The sequence below is a fragment of the Podarcis cretensis genome (assembly GCF_951804945.1).
Source record: "Podarcis cretensis genome assembly, chromosome: 15".
Classification (NCBI taxonomy): Eukaryota; Metazoa; Chordata; class Lepidosauria; order Squamata; family Lacertidae; genus Podarcis; species Podarcis cretensis.
Window position 1 is genome coordinate 44,024,701 of NC_137185.1, and position 24,414 is coordinate 44,049,114.

At 42.9% G+C, this 24,414-nt stretch overlaps 1 protein-coding gene across 4 annotated transcripts in view; it reads right to left on the reverse strand.

Annotated features, from left to right (window-relative positions):
- Nucleotides 1-24,414, reverse strand: part of PPP3CC (protein phosphatase 3 catalytic subunit gamma) — an 81,387-nt gene that overhangs the window by 22,134 nt on the left and 34,839 nt on the right. For all 4 annotated transcript variants that reach the window (XM_079955087.1, XM_079955088.1, XM_079955089.1 and 1 more), the window contains exons 2-4: nt 14,098-14,295; nt 13,674-13,798; nt 1,486-1,597 (exon numbers count right to left, since the gene is read on the reverse strand). In XM_079955087.1, coding sequence (XP_079811213.1) covers nt 1,486-1,597; nt 13,674-13,798; nt 14,098-14,295 — 435 coding nt within the window. The remainder of the gene's footprint in view (nt 1-1,485; nt 1,598-13,673; nt 13,799-14,097; nt 14,296-24,414) is intronic.

Genomic DNA, 24,414 nt, shown 5'->3' on the forward strand with positions numbered 1-24,414 from the left:
CCTGAAAACATCTGGAATACTGCAGTCGAAAGCAGTGTCCATGTGGAAATCACAAAAATGTACGGGAAAATCCAGACGTATGGCAACCCACGTTGGCAGTGCCGTTTTTGGAGATTGAAGATAGCTCAAAAGCTTCTCTCTTTTTTTGCGAATGTGCCAAAAAAGCTCAACAACTTTTTTGTCTGGATTTTCACTGTTTGAAATATATATTGGTATCATAAATAGTGTTAAAAGTGTTGTTTACTCTCTTCTGTAGACTATAAGACCCAGAAAGGCAACTAAAGCCAAGGGCAGCTTTCAAAACAAAGAAAGATTTCTTCCCATAAAGTACCTGGCTAATCAGCATAATGTATATATTAAAGTTTGCATATACTCTAGAAGCATAATGATGACTGACAATACAAATCCAGATACCTGGGCTTGTATCTTTTGGTTATGGCATCATCCTTTTAGAAAATGCACTACTTCTTGAAAATTAAGCTTCTGAAGGATTAAAATAAGAATATGGACTATCTTTACAATTACTTCCAAAACATGAGGCTCTCTTGCACATATGGCCACTGTATTTCCAGCTTTTCCTGGAATAAGGCAAACTGTACATGGACTGGGTAAAAGCTAAAAGCAAACATGCACCTCAGATGTGGCATGGTATTAGGAGAGAGAAGGGAGAACAAAGCAAGTACAAGAAATATGAACAAGAAGTTCTACACAACAGCTGTTGATCTGTCTGCCAGTTGCCCCTTCCTGTTTCCTTTTACAGGAGCTGATGGAAGCCTGGAGCCAAAAGGAGCAGGGAAGTTCAAACAGGGGAACTTGTATCCCAAGGCAGAAAGGGCAAATGTGATAAGGAGGTACAAGGCAAGTAATGGATGACAGAGAAAAGGGATATACTGTTGTGGGTGGATGAGGGCCTTAAATGTAGAGTCTCAGAGTTTGAAGTTGATACGGACAGTCAGAGAACCAGCACAACATATTTAATGAGAAGAGGAACTGTAATGAAGGGAGAAAAACTAACTTTTAGCACTGACATTCTGAAACTGAGAAGCAAAGTGACCAGTCTCCCCTTTGCACCATCACCATTCAGTCTATAAAAAACTAACAAAGGTCTGCCCATTTAACTTCACACACACTTACATGAGGTGATTGGGTTTCACTCAATCTGTGTTAAAAAGGGAAAGCCCTCAATTTCCATCCAACTCTGATTCCAGCTGCACAATTTGGAACTGAAAGCTCTTGGCTATAATTACAGCATGTTGGATCCCTAAATTGATGGGAGTGGGAGGGACAACTTGCATGGAGTGAGACTGCTGGGGAGACAGTGCCATAGGAACAGTGCTCACAGCCTCTCTGCTCTGTGGAATTTAAAACTCCCCTTCCATGCATATTGAAGGAGAGGAGGGCAAGGACATACTGGATGCTTTCACACCAACATCCATAGCTTTTCCTAACCAGATGCACAGCCTACCCCAGTCATCCCATACTTACATTCTTGTTTAAAGGTGAAGTATTCTGTGAGGTGCCTGCACTCGTGGTTCCCTCGGAGCAGGAAAAGTGTTTTGGGGTGGTTTATCTTTAAACTCCATAAATACAGCACACACTACAAGAGAGTGATTGAAGGCAGCATGTTAGAAAATTCATTTGCAGAGAATTGCACTTTGGAACTTTCTGGAAATAAGCCCAAGGAGCTGGATTTCCAGAAAGGAAGAAAGCTCGATTCCACAAGGTCCTGCTGCAAAGAGCTCACAGTGGAAACATAGAAAGCTGCCTTATACTGGTCAGACATTTTGTCCATCTAGCCAGGTAGACTTACCTGTGTCTCTGAGATAGGTCCTTCATATCACTGGCTACCTGATCCTTCTAGCTGGAGACACCAGGGACTGAAACAAGGACCTTCAATATCCAACTGCATGGCCAACTTTTTTGGCAAGTGTGCCAACATGAGATCATAAAATCACAGTATTGTAGAGTTGGAAAGGACCACGAGGGTTATCTAGCCCAACCTCCTGCAATGCACAAATATTTTGCCCAGTGTGAGGCTTGAAACCCTGACCCTGAGATTCAGAGTCTAATGTTCTGCCAACTAAGCTATAACAGCATCCTCCTGTCAGCTTTGCCTCTAGCTCCAGCCCATGCAGATTTGCCCCCACCTCCAATATCCTGGGGTGGCCTGTCTTCCTGATTCACTGAGCCACTAAGTAGGCACACCAGTGCAGCACAGGAATGGCAAGCAGGACTGTACATCTAACTGTGCCAAAGCCAAGCCCAGCGATCCTCCTCCCCAGGGAGGCCACAAACTCTTGCTGCCTCTGCTAACTTGTGGCATCCATGCTTCAGGGAGGACATCCAACACATACTTTTAAAAACAAACAAAGAATGCTCACTGTCACTTAAATCCTGCAAGTTTGCTTAATTTGCAGCAACCTTCTCAATTTGGCACTGTTAATTTCAGCTGGGCTATTCTGAAGAACTTATAACATTTTAGCAAAATAGAATAGTGGTAGTATGGCAAACAGGATCAACAAGGCACAATAGGTGAAACTAGAAATCAGGAAAGTAGCCATGCAAACACAGAGATGGCCACCTCTAAAAAAATAAAAGCCTCCAGTAGAAGCTACCTGAATGTTTTCAAACATTTTTCAAGTTCTGTACTGTTCTGACTTTCCCTCACTTTTAAAAATTTGTGCAGGATAAGATTAGTCATGCCATGTTCTCACATGAAGGGATAAGAAATGCATCCTTTTGTACAGGTTGGTAACATAACAAAGCAGAAGCAGACTCTTGATTTATTTCCAGGAGATGTGCCCCTACCCCCATAAGCCCCTTCCTCAGCACCAGGAGGAAACCAAGAGAACCAGAGATCTTTCATTCATGGGGAATGGTTGTAGAACAGTGGCAGAACACCTGCTTTGCATGCACAAAATTTCAGGTTAAATCCACAGCAAGTCCAGGAGGAGTTGGGAGTATCCCCTGCCTGGAGCCCTGGTGAGTGGCTGCCAATCAGCGTCAACGATACTGAACTGGTTGAACCAACAGTCTAACTGGTTTTTTAAAAGTATTTATAACCTGCCCTTAATTGAGCATTTTCAATCCCAGAGTGGGGATTGAATAATAAAAGATGTACAGAAAAAATATATACAAACATTACAACATCATAAAGACAGGTCCAATAAACAACAAAAAATTAACAGCTCCATCACAAAGCAAACAAAGCTAAAGTACACTGAGGACAACAATTAAAGTTTCCACTTCAATAAATATCTGGGTAAAAACAAACGGAACTTTCCACGGAATGAACCATTGGCTTGTCCAAGCAACAGCTCCACCTCCATTTCTCATCTATGGCTGCTCACTGCCCCCCTCTCTCTCACAGGGTCAACCGTCTGTGACTTTTGAGCAACTTAACTTCTTTCACCTCCATTCTCCAACCCACCCAGGCGCTCACCCCTAGTGGTAACTGGGCATAAGGCAGATTCATTCATAGGTTTCAACTGAACAATACACATTCCAATACACATACCAGGCAAAGAGTATAATACAGATTGTTCCATTTCCAATATAAAGATACAGCACACATAAAGATATGAGCATTAATAGGGATCTGAAAAAGTCAAGTGTGTTTTTATTCTCCCACCTTCTTAATACCAGAGAGTTCTCATTCTTTCCCCCACTTTTCCTCTACTTGCAGTGCTCTCAGGTCAAGTACAGACTGAAACACAATGAACACCATGGAATGGACAGAGAACGACTCACAAGGCCAGGGCTTCTCTGATCTTTCAAATGAGAATAGTATAAAAGTCTCACTAAGGGTAAACGTGGGTCTGGACTGTAACACTTTAGATTGCAGGTGGGGACTAGCATGACTGAATACTGCTACACACATGTACAGGCATGTGCACATGCATACACAAATTCAACCACAAAGAAAATCAGCAGGCTAGGGAGAAAAGTTCTAGTCTAGCTTTAAATGCTTTTTCTTTTTCTGGGCAGGAGAAGCATTCTGCCAAGTCTGCCCCCATTTTCAATCTGAAGTGGTACAACCTATATGAAAATTGATCATGTCAGTGAGCATTAAGCTCATGATCAAGTAAGAATCTGTTAATATCTTAAAAATAGTTTTGAGTATTACCTTCCACTAAATTTCACCTGTGTTGCATTGACTGATTCAAAACTAACAGAATGGGAGTAAGAAAATTCCTGTAGGGGATTGGACTAGATGACCCTTGGGTCTGTCCCAATTCTGCAATTCTTTGATTCTATGGAAATAAGCAAAATACGAAAAACAAATTCTTCTAATCTGAAAACAAAGTCTCCAGTGACATCAGCAAGCTCATGGGATGTTTCTGTTCTGAAAGGATTTCTCAAGTCTCTGAAAATGTGTTGGTGGAAAGGATAGGGAAAACATGGAATAAGGAGAATTTGACAGTCTGTGATAGGAGACTGGGATGAAAAACTAGAATGATTTAATGACATTCACAGGCGGGTGACATTCAGTTCTTACTAATCTGCAAAAAAAATCCTTTATCCAGATTTTCTAAAGATTTGTGGCATGGGATTGATACTAGATACTGCCATTCCCAAACAGGGACTTTTCAGGTTACCAGATTTAAAGCTGATGTCTCATTTTTTTTCCTTAATTTTATAACCAAAACCCAAAAACTTCTTCAAAAGTTCACTTCTATTATACATCTAGGAAGTAAAGGTGTAAAAACCCAATTTTGTAGAGGAATGGACAAAAGCTGCTGGAATTCTTGAGCAACATCTCTTTAGAATCAAACATAGCTGCAAACAATGACCCACAGATTTTTCTTCTCTGTCATAACTCTTAGAATGCAGACACCAATGCAGATAAAGAGTACAGGCAACTTTTGGGTAATGGTAAACGAAAGATAGGTGGGTTCTGATTATCAAGTTTAACAGACCCTCTAAAGAAAGAAAGAAAAGAAGGGCATGCAGCTTCATTAAAGGACTGGAAGCAGGAATGGCCACTTTGCTCCTCTTATAATCAGTTCTCTCTGTATGGACTACAGTCCACATTCAGACCCTCCATTGGTCCCTATTTTCCAGGGACAGTCCCAGATTTACAGAAGCCATCCTGGTTTCTGATTTGATCCCAGGATATCCTGCTTTCCCTTAGGACAATCCAATTTTCATTGGAGAAATGTTGGAGGGTATGGAGTTATGCGATTCCTGAGCTAAGGAGATAAGTAACTACACATCCTTTAGAATATATCTGAAGGCAGCAAAGATTTTTAATGTTTAATGTTTTATTGTGTTTTTATATATGTTGGAAGCCACCCAGAGTGGTTGGGGCAACCCAGTCAGGTGGGTGGTGTATAAATAATGAAACAATAATAATAATAATTGAATAGGATGTCCCTGTTGGAGGTTATGCACATCACGGGGCTGCTCTGTTTTAGACAGATTAATGGAGAAGATGAATTCTGAAAGCTAGGCTTCCAGGGCCTTCGAGGACAAAACACAGGCAGAAACAGGAAAGGGGAAAAGTATCTTACACTTCCTCCAAAATAGTGGAGAGGCCCTTCTTTGGCCATGTTTTGAATGGGAAAAGGGCAACAGTGTTTACAGACCAGATTTCCTCTTTAATTTTGAAGCTTTGATTATCTCACTTTAGAGTAGTAACCTTGGCAGCTACTCACAGAAGAACAAATAAAACGCAAGATTCCACTGATGCAGCGATTTAGGGGCATCATGTCCTCCTGCTCTGCAAAAAAGTAGAAATGAGGGCACAGTGCTTTTTTGAGCCAGAGCGCAGTGGACACTGCGAGAGCCTTGACCTGCTGTCGCCACTCCTATCCAGGTTTCCACACACCCTCGCCTTGCTCCACTTTGCTGCCTGCCTCCCTCCCTCTCTGGCTTCCTCCTCCTCCTCCGATTCATTCATTTATTTAGGTTTGGTTTTGGTTTCCTTCCTGTGAGGTGCTTGTGAGATGTTCTGCTCTAGGTTCAACTAGCCCTTTGTCCTCCCCTCCCTCCTATTTTATTTCCCCACTTTCTATGCTTTCCCTTCTCTTTCCGCCTCCCTCAGAGGTTGGCTGGCTCCAACCAGGTGGCCTCTGCCCACTCCCCTCTGCTGATGGCACCACTGGACACTGATCACTGCAAGGGTAGAAGTGCCTATACTATTTCTGTCCAGGAGGAGTCATAGTGATGGAAAGCCACAGATATCACTTGGGCATTCAAAGACAGAGCCAGATCTAATAATATGTCCAAGCTGCAAATCTGATCTTTTGGAAGGGTAGGGGTGGGCAATCCAAAACAGGCTGAAAAATACATCCCAGCTTCATTGAACTACCTGCAACAGAATATCTGCAGTCAGCTGCCTTGGCCACTGGGTAAGATGCTTCATTTGTAAGTTGTATGTCTATGTTTAGTACTGGCTATGAAGTAGACAATACTAGATTATATGGACCAATGATCTGACTATGCATAAAGCACTTAATACACTCATATATGTTCAGAACAATATACATGCCAACAGAGTTGATTGTTAAGCCAAACAAAGGCAGAGACACTGGTCCAAGGCCACCGAGAGAGGTTCATGGTCAAGAGGGATTTGAACCTGAGTCCTCCAGGTGCAAGTCCAACTATCAGAGCATGATACTCTACTATAAATGTTCACAGCAGTGCAGGTAACTCCTTCGCATTGACAACACTGGTCTTGCTCCTCCCTCCCTCCCAGCTCTGCATCCTGCTTCTTGCTGCCTGCATCAGGGTGCAATTATAAAAATTACATCCTGTTTTATTTTGTTTGGTCATTAACATCAACTGCTCAGGCAGATGCTCCCTAATATCCCCAACCCAGTTGTACAAACTCAAACTGCGATATCAAAGGCCCATGAAAGCTCTCTCACACACACCACCCATGTTGCAAAGTGGAACAAGCAACAGCAGGAGCCAAGTATAACAGAAACTCTTGAAAATCTGTGATAAGAGATCATGCCTGTCCACAAAAATGAAGAAGTGTGCATGCACACGAAAGCTCATACCAAGAACTAACTTAGTTGGTCTTTAAGGTGCTACTGGAAGGAATTTTTTTTTTTTTGTTTTGACTATGGCAGACCAACACGGCTACCTATCTGTAACCACAAAAATGAGGTTCTTCCATATCTGAGATTGCCCCAGCTAGTTTCTTTTCTTTCTTTCAGGCAGTTAGGTCCTGTTATTACAAGCCTTGACAAAAACCGTAAATACTTAGGTAATGTTACCAATACATTTTCTCTCTTCCAAGCCTACTGTCTGGCTTCCATCTCAATATTAGAAGCCAGTGCTAAACACACCTAAGCATAAAATCTTTCATTCAAGGCAGAGAGAAGTTATTTTGCAGGATGCAGGAGGAAAAGGCGTATCTCCATGCACAGTAGTGAAGTAAAGCTTCTCAATTCCATTTTATCAAGTGACATTTGGAGCAGCCCCCGCGTGTGCTAATCAAAGCCCACCTTGCTTTGTGAAAGATGAATACCTGCTTGGTAGAAAAGGAACAAGCCTTTCACAGCTCTCTCTCCACTCTGGGCTGGGGGGGAGGAGGAGGGCCAAGAATAGCATGAAAGGGCCGCATGCTGACAGCGTACAAAGGAGGGCGATTTCAAGCAACTCCCAAGGATTCCAAATACTAGTTTGTGCAGCATGTCCCTGTAATATTTCCTTGTACCATACTGCATATAATTTCCAAGTGGCACTTCAAACAATCATCTCAGCACAATCATCTCCACCCCCTCCACAAATCCCAACAGCTCAGCACAATTTTATCTCCCTCACCACCACCCCTCCAAAGTTCCTAGCGGCTCCTTAAAGCCACCTTCTCTCACTAAATACAGAGGTAGGAAACATGAAGGTTTCCTCAGAGGACCTTTGTGAAGCCTACAGCTCCCTTTGAATCTTGAGAATTCCAGCTTTCAATTCTTTTTTAAAAAAAAAGTTCTAAAAGTCACAAATGGTGTTGCCAATGAAAGTGCATAAAACAAAATTTGAGGCAAATAAACAACAACAACAACAACAACAACAACAACAACAACAACAACAACATTTTATTTATATCCCACCCTCCCCAGCCGAAGCCGGGCTCAGGGCTGCTAACAACAATAAAATAATACAACATTCTAAAATCTGAGATCTGAGAGAAATTCTGAGGAAAGTCAGTGAGGACAAGTGTGCTAGCACTGTCTCTGTCCTGTTGTCTCTTCCATCAATCTTCACTTGTGGAAAGCGCCACCAGGAAAGCTTCCTGCCATCCATGGAGGTTCCCTGTGCATTTTAAAACTCTGGAAAATCAGTGTTCCAAAACATGCAGGTAGCCTCAAGGGATACCAGACACTCCTCACTTCAAGGTGTCTTGAGACTTGAGAGCAGAGCTATCCTGCTTGTCCTCAAGGCCTCCTTCATGTTCTTCATACACTGGATTGCTAATGCCTGAAGAGTGTACATTAATTTCAACAAAGCGCAAGCGTACAGGTGGGGGTTATGTTCCCAGGTACCGTGCACATATGTGAAATCGTGCTTAGTGGGAACATGATCTAAATAGCCTGTAAACACCCTCTAAATCACTTGTTGCTTCTTGGGTTTCTCAGTGCCTGGGAAGATGATGATGCCTTGCGTTTGGGTGTCATCTCAAAAAAATCCTCCTAAAACTCCCTCCAAACCTCATGGGACTACAAACACAAAGGCAAGATGTTTTCCTGCTCTTTTTGGGCCATTTTTGCTATTTTCACACTTTTCTGGAGTTTAAATCAATTTATTTATTTATTTCCCAGCATCACACACAAGTTGAATATGCGTAAGTGGGGAGACACCTGTAAGTCAAAACTATAGGTTGCTAAAAGTTATGACAGAGTGGACATCTTTTTCTGTGAAGGGCTGCATTCTTCATGGAGTTGGAGGCAAATGTGTTGCTAATTAACTAAATCAGATACACAGACAATCTTGCCTCAATTTTTTCCATAGTTACCTCAGACTGCAATTCCCAATCCTATGCAGGTCTCTTCAGGAGTTAGTATCACCATATTATATGGGATTACTCTCAAATATACCAGGATTTTTTTAGTTCAACAGACCAATACAGCTATGGTTCTAGAAAGCAAGTAAAAGTAATTCCTTTCTGACATCAGTGTGATATATGCACACACACATGGCAGAAGCCTACTGATTTGTTCACAGACAGCTCTAGGGAGAGTTCTAAAAAAAGCAACACATATTTTATCAAATTAAATAGAGTGGCTGGGGAAACCCAGCCAGATGGTTAATAGTAGTAGTAGTAGTAGTAATAATAATAATAATAATAATACTGCCTCTTCCAATTATCCTGAAACTAGAAAGAAAGGGGAGATTATTTAAAAAGCCAAGAAAAATGAGGAAGAAACTAAAGGAAAGTAGGAATTCTGATGGAATGGAAGAACAGGGCTGTCTCAGGGGCTCCATCAAATGAGGTCAGGAACTTCAGACTGTCCACCTGTGACTTGAGTCAAGGACATGACAGCAGCTCTTCCAATATTTTGAACTTATCTTAAACTCCAACGATACCAGTGTTCAGACTTTTCAGACATCTGCTGGATTTAATTGCTCAGTGAAGGAAAATATCAAACCAACAACTACTTTAGTGGTGTTGTTGATTGTTACTGTAACTTTTAAAATTGCTAAATTGTTAATTGCTTCAAATTGTTTCGTTAGCCTTTTGAGCTGATTGAGGAAAACTCTAGTAGAAATACAGTGGTACCTAAACGTTTCGGTTTTCAAATGCCGAAAACCCGGAAGTAATTGTTTCCATTTTGAACGCTCCTCAGAAGTTGAACGGCTTCCACTGCGTGTTTTTCCATTTTTCCAATTGAACTTGCAGCCAGCTCTTTGCGCCTCAGTTTTTGACGGCTTTGGAAGTCAAACGGTCTTCCGAAACAGAGTATGTTTGAGAAGTGAGGTACCACTGTATTTAAATGAATAAAGCTAAATGCCTGTAGCCTGTCACCAATCACCTTCTTATACTTATTAACTGTACACCTCACTTTTCCATTAGTATGCTAAAGACAGGCTGAAAAATAAAAAATGCAACTATGAGATCATAAAGAAGTTAGCAAGCTTTTGAGGCAGCTGAACTTCTTGCTTCCTATGAAGTTAAAGCATCATAAAGACCATCGCACAGAAAATTTCAGATGCTTTCTAAGTGTTATTATATATCATTAACTAGTTAACAATTAGCCTAAATCCCATCCTCATCAAAGTTGTATAAAGTAATTACCAGGTAAAGGTCGTGACCGACTCTGGGGTTGCGGCGCTCATCTCGCTTTATTGGCCGAGGGAGCCAGTGTACAGCTTCTGGGTCATGGGGCCAGCAGGACTAAGCCGCTTCTAGTGAACCAGAGCAGCGCATGGAGACGCCGTTTACCTTCCCGCCGGAGCAGTATCTACTGTATTTTTCACTCTACAGGACACACTTTTTCCCCTCCAAAAATGAAGGGGAAATGTGTGTGCGTCCTATGGAGCGAATGCAGGCTCCTTGGCTTCAGCGATAGCAACGTGAAGCCTCCGAAGCGCAGAGGGAGAGCTCCCCCCACGCTCCGGAGGCTTCGCGTTGCTTTCGATGAAGCCGCCTGAAGCCCCCGGAGCGTAGGGAACTCCCGCTGCACTCCAGGGGCTTCAGGCAGCTATCCGCAAGCCTTCGGAGTGCAGCAAGAGTTCCCGCTGTGCTCCGAAGGCTTGCGGATAGCCGCCTGAAGCCTGGAGAATGAGAGGGGTCGGTGCACACCGATCCCTCTTGCTCTCCAAGCTTCGCTTCGCTGAAGGGGCGCTGCACAGTTTTCCCTCTCTGCGCAGCGCCCCTTCAGCGAAGCCCATTCCATTTCTCCTGCCACTTCGCTGAAGGGGCTCTGAGCAGAGAGGGGGAGATTCCCCCCCCCTTCTCCCCCTCCTATGGTCCGGTGCGTCCTACAGAGCGAAAAATACAGTATTTATCTACTTGCACTTTGACGTGCTTTCGAACTGCTAGGTTGGCAGGAGCAGGGACCGAGCAACGGGAGCTCACCCTGTCGTGGGGATTCGAACCACTGACCTTCTGATCTGCAAGTCCTAGGCTCTGTGGTTTAACCCATAGCGCCACCCGCATCTCATAAAGTAATTACTAAAATGATACAAAATGGGAAGTGGGGGGCTGGTACTCCCCCTTTGATGCTGCCAATTGTTATTCTGAGTGATGGCACATGGAGGTGTGCTCTGTATCAATAACAGAAGTGGCCAAGGGAGGCTAATCCTTGTTCCCTCAGTGCTCAAACTATGCAACTGAAATCTAAAAATTAACATAAAACATAACAGAGCCATGATTCCACAGAATTCCTCCTCGACAAAGGAGAAACTTTCTCAAAAGGTTGTTGGGATAGATTATGAATATTAGCCTATTAACAACTGAAAGTAGCAACCTCTCTACCCTCACAATTTTTCCACACTATAACTCCTGAATTAACGCTACAGCAGTGGTCCACTAGGTCCATGCTCAGAATCCCGGCCTTTAACATGTGATCATGTCTTGTAATTCTTCATCCTCTGTTTCCCTCATGCAGAATGCATAGAACTCAGAGTCTTGTGGCACGGTTACAGCCTAACAAATTAATTGTACCATCAAACACTCAGGGACCAGATTTCATGGGCCTACAAAGCTTTTGCCATCCCAGTTGTGCATTAAAGTCCCACAAGACACTTTGCTATTTCTGCTGTGAGAGTCAAACATGGCTAGCCCTAGAAGTGACAAAGAAAGCATTGGATGGAATCAGAAAAGGTGACTATGCTACCTTGTTAAACAGTTTACTGCGTCCTCCTCTGGATTACTGAAACTCCATTCTCCTGCGACTTTCATAGACTGTCACCAGTTCCTCAGTTTTTCTGGATCTGACCATTCCGTTCCATTTGGTGCCCTTTCACTTTTACATCTTTCATTAATTGAAATGGCTTCCGAAATCCATTCCTCTACCTTTGTGAAACAACGCCTATGTAGCCCTGCCATGTGGTATCCCCTTTGGAAATTTTCAAGTGTCACAGCAGAGACTATAACATTGGGGGGGGGGACCTACATATACCTGCCAACTTCATTTCACCCAAAGATCACAACCACTTAGGGGATCTGCAACATTTACTAGTAGGAGACAATTCCTCATCCACTAATCATACTAGCTGACAGGAATACCCCACACAATGGTAATAGCCACACACTGGCTCCACTTAACAGAAAGCTAGCAGCCAAAATAATTAAGGGTCAAGTCCAATTCTTTCCAATCACCAAATACCCCAAATATACCCCTAACTCATTTTACCACTCACAATTGCTAAGGTGAAAAGAGGGATATCATTGTAGAGCAGTGGGAAGGAGTTTGGAAACATCCTCAATACATTTAAAACAAAACATGTATTTTCCTCTTCTGGGCCAAGCTTTGCAAGGGAAAAAATGTTTCTGCAAGCTTGCTGCAAACACTTGCTGTAAATGCTGTCATATGGCTAGCACTACTGGAGTTCACTAACCTGACCCCCCCTACTCCTTCCCAATAGTTTTGAAACTTTAAAAAATGTTTCCCTTTAATTTAAAAAAGAACAACACAAAGGATGAAAGCAAGCATACACATGCCACTTTAAAAGAAGGCAAGCAGCCATCTGAACAGCAGACCCAGCATTCAAGCTGATAAGCAGCAGACTTCAGATGACGCTAAAAAACTGTAAACGTGGATCAAGGCATCTGGGCACATTGGGATCCTCTGTTGAATAGGACACCCTCATAGTTCCCTGGCTATCACAATTTCCCACCCAGTAGGAGCCAGTCTGAATGCAATTAAGGATCCATTCCTGTACAACCCGTCAGAATGCCAGCTGGTAGCAAGAGCAGAAGTATTATTTCCATCTGAATGATAAGTGAGTTGGTGAAGTGATTGTTTCCTCCTCTGCTCACCCCTCCCTAGCTAATTATCCATTTTTGTAGGATTGTTTTAGCAGACTGGAGTCAACTATGAATTCTGAATATATGTTGTCTGGCCTGTGGGACCCCAAAAAAGCACAGAAACATTTAGACAGTGAAATATTAATAAACTGTATTTAAGCCCAGATTAACCTGAAGATGCATTAGGGCAACTAGAGCTCATAAAGATGTCCAGGTGAGAACAGAAGAGGTAAACTTTTATTTTGTTTAGCTATCACACATTTTTACACAACTGAAGCAGTCCATAATAGTATTCAGATGTCTACAGCTTATCATTTTTATTGTATTCTGTAGTTGAGACACCTTTTGGTTGAAAATTGGCCTATATATTTTAATACAAATAACATGCAAAGAAAGAAACAAGTTTCAACACAGACTACTTTATTTGTCCTTAGCAAACTGACAGGTCAGTTGCTCTTGTGCATCATAATTTATTTTTATTTGTGGGAAGGGGGAGGAACATGGTAGCATTTGGAATGAGGCTTGGCAGACCTGAACCCATAATGTCCTTCACTGCAATCTAGCCACTTCGCCATCATGATTCCTGACCAACATAAAAATAAATTTGTACTGATTTAAAGATAAGCCTTGTTGCATATTAACTCTCTGTAATTGTCCTAGACTGCATAAACTACCAAAGCGGAAGAAGAAAAGGTTCCATAGGCTCAGCCCAAACTTTAAAGTGTAATCCCCAAAGGCTCAGTTGAATTGTCACCTCTATACTGAAGTAGCCTCTGTCCACGTAGTCTCCCAGGAAGAGGTAGCGTGTGTTATTGGGTGATCCTCCAACTTCAAACAACTTCATCAGGTCAAAGAACTGCCCATGAATGTCACCACACACTAGGGGAGGAAGGACAGCAAAAAGAGGGACAGGATTACATGCTAAGAAGAGAAAGGTCACAGAATCAATAGGGAACATGGTTTTGCTTCAGTCTAAATTGTTGGATTATACTGAGCTCCTGTACTCAAATCTCCAATCTACAAAAACACTTCTTCCCCTTGGAGGTATAGAAAGCTTTCTGATCTTGAGCACACTTCAGTGGAAAGAACATGCAACAGGAAACCTGCTGGCTTTAGCAGCCAGTCATTCCAGATGAGCCTCAGAAAACAACAAGCCACAAAATAAAGCATTCTCTGACCTGTGATTGGAGCCTCTACTTCAATCATGGTCTTCTCATGCCTCAGAATGGAGGCTCCATCATTGATTATCTTCAGCGCTGCATCCTCCTCCAGACGCCCTTCTTTCACCAAGTGGTTTCTTAAGACCTCCAGCCTGGGTTTCCCATCCTCAAAAACTTCTTTCAGGGTTAACCGCTGCGTAGGAGGGAAAGGGACAGCTGGAGAGAGACAGAAACATACAAACATTAAGAAGGGAGTTCCTCCAAAGACCAATAAATCTTATAATCGGATTTCAGCAAAGGTTTCTCTAACCTGGGCAACAAGAGAGAGAATGATCAGTTAAGGACCATACTGAAAATTGCTCAGATCTAGATGGAGTTTGAAGAAACATAACATGCAGTATATTTTGAATACAAGTACGAAATGCATCATGAGGATATTCAAGGAAGGAAAAAATAATTTCAAATGCCAAGCACCAGATACAAATTCCTGTAGTCCATCATCAGAGTTTTTAAATATATATTTTTAAGACAGCAGCCCTTGACATAGCTAAACAAATATTTCAAATTCCTAGTGCAAGGATCACATTTCATCACATCAAATACTCATCCTTCTTAAATTACATACTGAATGGATTTACAACGCACATTTCACAAGAATTTGCTATGGTGGCTTTACAAACACATGACAAATAGAGATTCAATAGAGATTCAATACCAATAAAAGATTCAGCATATAAAAGTGACAGAGATATGGATCTTTCCCATGTGGGACACACATATGCACCCCAAACAGGTTTTCTATTTCCTATCCAAAACTGAACATCAACCAATTAATTATCCTAAACTGACAGGCTTTGAAGTCCTGGGTAACTCAGCACTAATGCATAGTTTTTATATATTTTTTCTCTCTTGAAGATTATGGACAAGTAATTTCATTGGTTCCCCACTGCTTAATTCAGCCTTGGGACACGATAGTGTCACAGCTATATTTCAAAGTTAGCCGTGGAAGCAACTTAGCCTCTCCCTTCAGCAATCCTCATCTTTCTCATTCACACATTACATTAAAGCTATAAGGTAGGTAAAGATAAAGGGTACCCCTGACCGTTAGGTCCAGTTGCGGACGACTCTGGGGTTGTGGCGCTCATCTCGCTTTACTGGCCGAGGGAGCCGGCGTACAGCTTCCGGGTCATGTGGCCAGCACGACTAAGCCGCTTCTGCCGAGCCAGAGCAGCGCATGGAAACGCCGTTTACCTTCCCGCCGGAGTGGTACCTATTTATCTACTTGCACTTTGATGTGCTTTCGAACTGCTAGGTGGGCAGGAGCAGGGACCAAGCAACGGGAGCTCACCCCATCGCGGGGATTCAAACTGCCGACCTTCCAGTCGCACCACCCGCGTCCCTAAAGCTATACAGTAGTTAAAATAAACTAGTGTTTAATGTGAACACATAGTGCACAGGTGCACACTGCTGAAATCATAGTCACTTCACTTCTTCACTGCTCTTGCCATGCTGCCAGGAAACAAGCTGACTTATGCAAGAATTCAGGGTTATGGTTGGTTTCTGCCAAAATATGACAGACAATTGGCTTGATATGTATAATCAGCTGTATTTTGGGTTATATAGCTCAGTGGTAGAAAACATGTGCTGCCTGCAGAAGGTTCCAAGTTCAATTCTAGGCATCTCCAGGGCGGCCTGAGAAAAATCCTTTCTGAAGTGCTAGAGCACCTCTGTCAATCATTGTAGACAATACTGAGCTTGAAAGACCAGTGGCCTGACTCTGTATAAAGCATGTAATTCCTTTCACCAGTTTAAGAGAGATAAGCATAAGATAATGACTCTTGTAATTTGTAACAACAAATATATTCTGTAGTAAACCTGATATGAATTAACTGTACACCTGCTTGCAATTTTATACCTGTTTGCAGAGAAGGAGATAAGTGAAACAAGGTTATTTCCATTGCCTATGCAGAGAGATCAATTGGCTTTCGTCCTCTCTCAACTGTCACCCAATGAGAGCTATACTATCAGGCTTTCTGAACTGTTTCCATCCCAGCTGGTGCCTGAATTTGTGTTTCTCTCCTGAATATAGGATAGGGGACACCTGGCTTACTAGCAGTACATGTGAAAAGGATCTAGGAGTCTTAGTGGACCACAAGCTTAACATAAGTCAACAATGTGCTACAGCTGCAAAAAAAGCTAACACTATTCTAGGCTGCATCAACAGAAGTCTAGTGTCCAGATCAAAGGAAGTAACAGCACTACTATTCTGCCTTGGTCACACCACACCTGGAATACTGTTAACAAGCTGGAACGTGCGTAGAGGAGGGCAACCAGGATGATAAAGGATCTAGAAACTAAGCCTTATGAGGAGTACTTGAGGGAGCTGGGTATGTTTAGCCTGGAAAAGACGAGCCTGAGAGAACATATGATAGCCATCTTCAAATATCTTAAGGGCTGTCACATGGAAGAGGAAGCAATCTGGAGGGGAGGACTTGAACCAATGGCTTCAAGTTACAAGAAAAGAGATTCTAACTAAACATTTGAAAAAACTTTCTGACAGTAAGACCTGTTCAGCAGTGGAACAGGTCCCATGGGAGGTGGTGGACTCTCCTTCCTTGGAGGTTTTCAAGCAGAGGTTGGATGGCCATCTGTCATGGATGCTTTAGTTGAGATTCCTGCATTGCAGAGCTTTGGACTAATGACCCTTGGGACCTTCCAACTCTACGATTCTATGATTCTATGTCCTACTACTAATTTAAGCTGCTCTAGTAACCTTTTGGCAAAATAGTGGGACAAAATGCTTTAAACAAGCAAACCCTAAAAGAAATGTATTGGGGATAATAAATTCCTGGCACTAAGAGTTTTCCAGCCCTGGGAACACTATGTAGAATATTGACTAAGGCTACAGGTTTCACATCAAAACACTGCATGAATGAACATAAGATTGTTCATCAGGATTCTAGCCTTTACTAGAATCCACTAAATCCATAAACCTCCTTTAATACATTGGAGCTTAATTTGCACTTCTCATATTTTCATCTACCAGAAGACACAGGGGAACTAAGTGACAACATAAATCGATATAAGATAAATTTTTACATACACCCACAGGATGACCCAATGTGGCTCTTCAAACATCAACTCAACTGTAATAGTTTAAGAAAGTGAAGAGAAGAAGTTAATGAACATGATGGGACACAGGGATTGTGGGAGGAGCAAGAATCAACGGAGGCAGCATGTGCAAGGGTGTTTCAAAGTAAGGATGTGCAAGCAATCACAGGACAGGCCAGGGATGCAAGGTTAGTGTCTATGGTTGAAAGGTGTTAAGTGGAAGGACAGGTAGGATCAACAAGTGAGACAACAGGATGCCTCTTGAAACTCTTGAACATATTAAGATCTTGAAAGGTGACTTTAAGACTTATAGAACTTTAAAAGGTAAAGGGCCTCTGACAGTTAAGTCCAGTCGCAGACGACTCTGGGGTTGCAGCGCTCATCTCGCTTTACAGGCCGAGGAAGCTGGCGTTTGTCCGCAGACAGTTTTTCCAGGTCATGTGGCCAGCATGACTAAGCTGCTTCTGGTAAAACCAGAGCAGCACACAGAAACACCATTTACCTTCCTGCCAGAAGCACTGGCGTGCTTTCGAACTGCTATGTTGGCAGAAGCTGGGACCCAGCAACAGGAGCTCACCCCGTCGCAGGGATTCGAACTGCCGACCTTCTGATTGGCAAGCCCAAGAGGCACAGTGGTTTAGACCACAGCACCACCCACGTCCTTTAAAGAACTTTAAGGTAAAGGTAAAGGTACCCCTGCCCGTACGGGCCAGTCTTGACAGACTCTGGGGTTGTGCGCCCATCTCACTCAAGAGGCCAGGGGCCAGCGCTGTCCGGAGACACTTCCGGGTCACGTGGCCAGCGTGACATCGCTGCTCTGGCCAGAGCCAGAGCCAGAGCCAGAGCCGCACACGGAAACGCCGTTTACCTTCCCGCTGGTAAGCGGTCCCTATTTATCTACTTGCACCCGGAGGTGCTTTCAAACTGCTAGGTTGGCAGGCGCTGGGACCGAGCAGCGGGAGCGCACCCCGCCGCAGGGATTCGAACTGCCGACCTTTCGACTGGCAAGCCCTAGGCGCTGAGGCTTTAACCCACAGCGCCACCTGCTGTTACTCCTAATATCTATTCCTGAAGGTACTTGCTTATCTTACATTTTCAGTATTATTATTTCTGAGCATGCTGGTGACACCAAACAGGAGCCAATTTAAATGTTAGTACTGATTCATAGTATAGTCCTGCAAGGCACTGTAGCGCCTCTACAATTAAACCTGGCAAAGCCTGCGCAGGACTGGGTCACACGTCTCCCTCTACATTTGGATCGGCTCTATGAAGTCACCTTATGGACCAACTAAGTTTGTTCTTGGTATGAGCTTTCGTGTGCATGCACACTTCTTCAGATACCAATTTTACATAAGCCATTTTATTGAAAAGAATTCCTGTAGCATTTTTACTAAGGAGAATATTTTACAACTCAGGTGGGAAGGTAAGCACTTCACAGGTATTTACTAATATTCATAGAGCAATGCTAAGTCCAAAGCACTTCACACATTGTTTCAGAAATTCTTAAAACACTGTAAGACAAGGACAAGGAACCTGTAGGCCCACAGATGTTGTTAGCCTTCAACTCCCATCATGACTACCACCAGCAAATCTTTTCAGTGATGAATTATACCCAAAGTGACTTATAGGGATAAAACTAAAAAAATCAGTTGGTTGCTAGATATGCAAATAGGTCTAATATGATCCCAGACCATCGATTCATGCTGGCTGGGGCAGACCTCTGAAAGGGCACAGGTTCTCCATCCCTCCTCTAAGTATTATCACCCCTTTTTGAAGGACAGGAGAAGGAGTAAAGAGAAAGCTGAGATATTGTAGTTTATCTAAAGCCACATAAGATTTCATACCTGAAAGAAAGACTCAAAATGGGAACATGCCAGCTTTCACACCAAGGGCCTACCTACATGTGTGGCACACATGTAACAAAAACTTGGCTAAGTCACCCTTCTGATCATGCTTCCCCCACCAGGTTTCAAACATGACGATGTGTTCATATTAGTACAGTGGTACCTTGGTTTTCAAAAGTAATGGGGAACAAATGGGGAAAATACAAGAACACTATTTCCTCATCAACCAAGAGCCTTAGGATGTGAATAGCTTAGAGAGTGTGATATTCTTTTACAGGTAAAAAAGTTAAGCAGTCTTTTTCAGCCTTCTGTTCAGATGTACCGTATTTTTCCATCTATAAGATGCCCCCATGTATAAGACACCCCCTATTTTTGAGGACTCAGATTTAAGAAAATGGGGGGGAGATGTATTCATATATAAGACGCCCCCTAATTTTTGACATTATTTTAAAGGAAAAAAACCTAGTCTTATACATGCAAAAATATGGTAATCTTGTTCAAGTCATTACAATTTTAAAAGGAAAAATATGGAGGCATGACTCATGAAATTCTACAGAACATGTAGTTTGAGTCTGAGGGTAGAGCAATCCCAGGGAAAGGGAGTCTGTATTTTGGAGATGCTACTTACGGTAGGTTTAGCCAGAAAACTAAGAACAGCAACAGCTAGAAAATGCCTTTATTGTGTGGAACCCACCATGGATGCAAACTCCACACTAACTTACTTGACTAATTGCTCCATTCTCACTCACTATACAAAGGCAAAATCTGCGACATGTTGTGCGTTAGAAGGCATGTGCCAAATTCATTTGCTTGTCCCTCATTCTATCCTCTTTATCAGATACATCTAGTGTTTTTTCTGGTGCTTTTCTAAAACAGTTCCCTAGACTGTACAAGTGAGGAAACTACAGCTGCTTGCCTGAACAGATGGCTGTTCTCTGCAAGAAAAGTAGCACTGCAAGTCATCACACAGAACAGCTAGTACAAATCAAAAAGGAACTGAATCCTGAGATTTCTTCCTTTCCCAAACATTCCAGCTTTCATTCCACCAATCAACAGTTGAAATAATCTTTTTAAACTTGCTGAAACATAGTAACCCAAACCCCACACCTCAATTTGCACTGAAATGATGACAAAAGTCCCTTGCAGTTTTGGCAGTAGCGTAAAGTCTTAGTAGCACACAAAGCCACAATATTGAACAAGTACTTTGATGGCAAATTTTGGTACAACAGTTTGACAGAGTTAACATTTCCATTATGAGTTAGTATTTATAGAGTACAGTGGTACCTTGGGTTACAAACACTTCAGGTTACAGACTCCACTAACCCAGAAATAGTACCTCGCGTTAAGAACTTTACTTCAGGGTGAGAACAGAAATCGTGTGGTGGCAGTGCGGCGGCCCCATTAGCTAAAGTGCTACTCAGGTTAAGAACTGTTTCAGGTTAAGAACAGACCTCTGGAACAAATTAAGCTGATAACCAGAGGCACCACTGTATTTATAGAGTGGCGATGATTTTCACTCTCTCATTGGCCACATGAGACCGTTTACTCTTATGCCCATTTTATTTTATTTTTTTAAAAATATTTTATTTAGGATTTTCTTGTTTTACAGAAGTGTAATGCCTCGTATTTTTTTCCCCCCCATGTAACATTTTTACAAATCCGTTTCATTTGTTGAGGCATTAGGGGGAGAAGGAAAAAAAAAAAGGAAAAAGAAAGGGGGTGGAGGGAGGGAAGATGGATGGGGGAGGGGTCAGGTGGTGGTGTTTCTATTATGCTTAATGTATGTAGAGTTTGGTGTCAGCATTGTTTGTGTTGTTTACTTGTGTTCCTTTGGTGGTGAGAGAGTTTGGGGTTGGCCTAGGGTGTGATTGTTTGTTTGTGATTGGCTGTGGTGATCTTTGTTTTCGTGTGTGAGTGGGGTGGGTGGGTGTTTTGGATCAGGTTAGCCATATTGATTTGTATGCTGTTGGTGGATCTTATGCCCATTTTATAGGATCTGATTTCTTTCCGCAGGGCCTGTAAGACAGAGTTGTTCCGCCTGGCCTTTGGCTTGGAGCCAATTTGATTCCCTCCCTCCCTCCCTCCCTCTCTCTCTCTCTCTCTCTTTTTCTTTTCCTTCTCCACCTGCGATGAGGCTACATTTTAATATTTTAATGTTCCATTATTTTAATGTTGTATTTTATTTTTGTTTTTAAGTTGTAATCATTCTTCTTGTTTTTATTATTGTTTGTAAGCCGCTCTGAGCCCGGCCTTGGCTGGGGAGGGCGGGGTATAAATAAAAAATTATTATTATTATTATTATAGGCAGGGATCTGAGTCAACGCTAAACAATGTATACTGTTAAATATTCATAAACAATATATTCTCTTATTTTCATACGCCACCATTTTTTAATATCTACTAAAACAAGACTTTCTAGCCATCTTACTTATCTGAATACCAGTACAGTCATACCTTGGCTCCCGAACACCTTGGGAATTGAACATTTCAGCTACTGAACAACTGAAAACCAGAAGGGAGTGTTCCGGTTTTAGAACTTTTTTTGGAAGCCAAATGTCCAGTGCAGCTTCCACTATTGTTTCCAGTGAGCCTGCGCAATCAGAAACCAATCAGAAGCCGTGGCTTGGTTTCCGAACATTTCGGAAGTCAAATGGACTTCTGGAACAGATTTCATTCGACTTCCGAGGTACGACTGTAACTGTCACTGATTCATTGTCCTTTGTTTGGAAGCATTATACTTGTAATTGCTGTTGTTGGGGAACAAACAATAAGGGAGGGCTGTTAAAAAAAGGTAAAGGTACCCCTGCCCGTACGGGCCAGTCTTGACAGACTCTGGGGTTGTGCGCCCATCTCACTTAAGAGGCCGAGGGCCAGCGCTGTCCGGAGACACTTCCGGGTCACGTGGCCAGCGTGACATCGCTGCTCTGGCGAGCCAGAGCTGCACACGGAAATGCCGTTTACCTTCCCGCTAGTAAGCGGTCCCTATTTATCTACTTGCACCCGGAGGTGCTTTTGAACTGCTAGGTTGGCAGGCGCTGGGACCGAGCAGCGGGAGCGCACCCCGCCGCGGGGATTCGAACCGCCGACCTTTCGATCGGCAAGCCCTAGGCACTGAGGCTTTTACCCACGGCTGTTACTCAACTAGTAATTCTCTTGAAGGCATCTGACTAGCTACTTCGGACAGCCAAACAACTGTAGTTGTGAGGATTGTTCCTTGAAAGCTATGATGGAAAAAGGCTAACGCCACCTCCCTCCATCTTTTGTAGCTTAACAGGTAGGCTGCATGACAACTTCTGTTCCTGTGCAAAAGTTTCATCTAGATAGGCGTGCAGGCAGTGGTGAGGAACAGCAAGTCGTTGCACTGGAACCAATGACATGGGGAAATGTATGGTCTGGCAAAAGATTGCTAGGTAGGAAGTTGAAATCCAGAACTTCCAAGGTGGCTTTTTCAGAAAGGCTACCTGTTATCCGTCCAGGCAGAGCAGAGGGCTCTCTATGCATGGATTAGACTGCAGGATGGGAAAGATAAAAATTTCTCAGGCATCAAGGAATGTTTTGAGGCAAGTTGGTCACATACAAAAGAAACAAGCTGCATATGAACCAAAAGAGAATCATGCTCCTGGCACTTTATTTAATTAATATCCCACTGTTTCTCCCAAGAACTCAAGGTAAAGGTAAAGGTACCCCTGCCCGTACGGGCCAGTCTTGACAGACTCTGGGGTTGTGCGCCCATCTCACTTAAGAGGCCAGGGGCCAGCGCTGCCCGGAGACACTTCCGGGTCACGTGGCCAGCGTGACATCGCTGCTCTGGCCAGAGCCAGAGCCAGAGCCAGAGCTGCACACGGAAACGCCGTTTACCTTCCCGCTGGTAAGCGGTCCCTATTTATCTACTTGCACCCGGAGGTGCTTTCGAACTGCTAGGTTGGCAGTCTTTTCTCCTCCTTTTCATTTAATCCTGGCAACTACCTTGTGAGGTAGGTTAGGCAGAGAGGCAGTGACTGATTCAGGGTCACCCAGTGAGCTTCATGGCTGAGTGAAGATTTGAACCCAGGTTTCCCAGGTCCTAGTCTGACACTCTCTGTATGCGCCAATCAGATGGACACAGGAGGATTTACAAGACAGGAATTTTAAATCTGCGAGGAACATCAAGTGGGATTTTGCCAGGGGAAACTCCCAAGTCATGCCTCAGATACAGTGTAAAAGTTAAAGGTTTAAACCCAAGCTCAATTTGGCCATGATGGAGGACCTTTTTTGGTCCAAGCACCACATGCCCCTCTGGACAACCACCTGGAAGCCAAATGCCAGGGGTGGGAGTGACAAGAAGCAAAAGCAGGCAGAACCTTTCTGACTATTGCAACTCTGAGGACACATGCTTAGATAAACCAGCTGGATTTCATTCTCTTTATACTGAAAGCGTAGCTTACTTCAAGCTACTAATTTGAGCTGTTACTTGTGAATATTAAATATTGTAATATTTTTAACTCTGTAAATAAAAAAAATGGAAAAACAGCAACAGGTGAACAGTGCAATTCTTTGCATGTCTACTCAGAATTTCCATGAAGTTCACTACAGGATTACATCCTAAAAGCTATGTGTAACAGGCTGACTGGAAAAAAAGCAACAAAGTGCTTTCTAACAGGCTGTTCTTCAACTGATTCTCAGACAATAGCTTGACAAGGCCTACAGGCTAAAGCAGAACTTGAAACCATGCTAAATTCTTTAGAGCTGCCAGATTGAATGAATGACTTGAACCCAGTCTGACCCTGAACATTTAAGCTGGTCAAATTCAAACTTGTGTTTAATTTGCTGCTGTATTTATAGCTAAAGTCCCCTATCCCAAGAATAAACTTTACCTTCTGAAGCAACCGTTAGTCCATGGTGTCATAAGGCGTTCTACCCACTTCCCAACTCATTAATGGCTTTCCATTTCATCTAGGGCTTTGAAGAATAGCGCTATTAACACATGCCCATCAGTCCAAGAACTATACATGTATTTGTAGTTGTGTAAGTTGGTTTGACTGATAAATGCATTAAATGCATAAATAATGTCAAGATGCAAATCTAGAGCTTCACATGCAGCACTTTATTCCTTTTTCTTGATGTTTCTTTACCTTGTAACTTTTATGTTTCATATGAGGTAAAAGCTGCTTATGGAAATCTAGTGGAATCTAGTGAAAGTTATGTCCATGTTAACTGCTTCCAGAAAAAAATATGTTTGCAACTCCGTTAACATGGAAAAACATGGTAAGAATTTTGGGGCGTATTCTGGCCTACAGTCGTTCCCCCCCCCCCACTGTTTTCATGGGTGAATCATGGGGAAGCAGAAGACGCTTGTTGTTGTTGGTATCCGTCCATCTTAGGAGACCATGAAGGAGTGCGC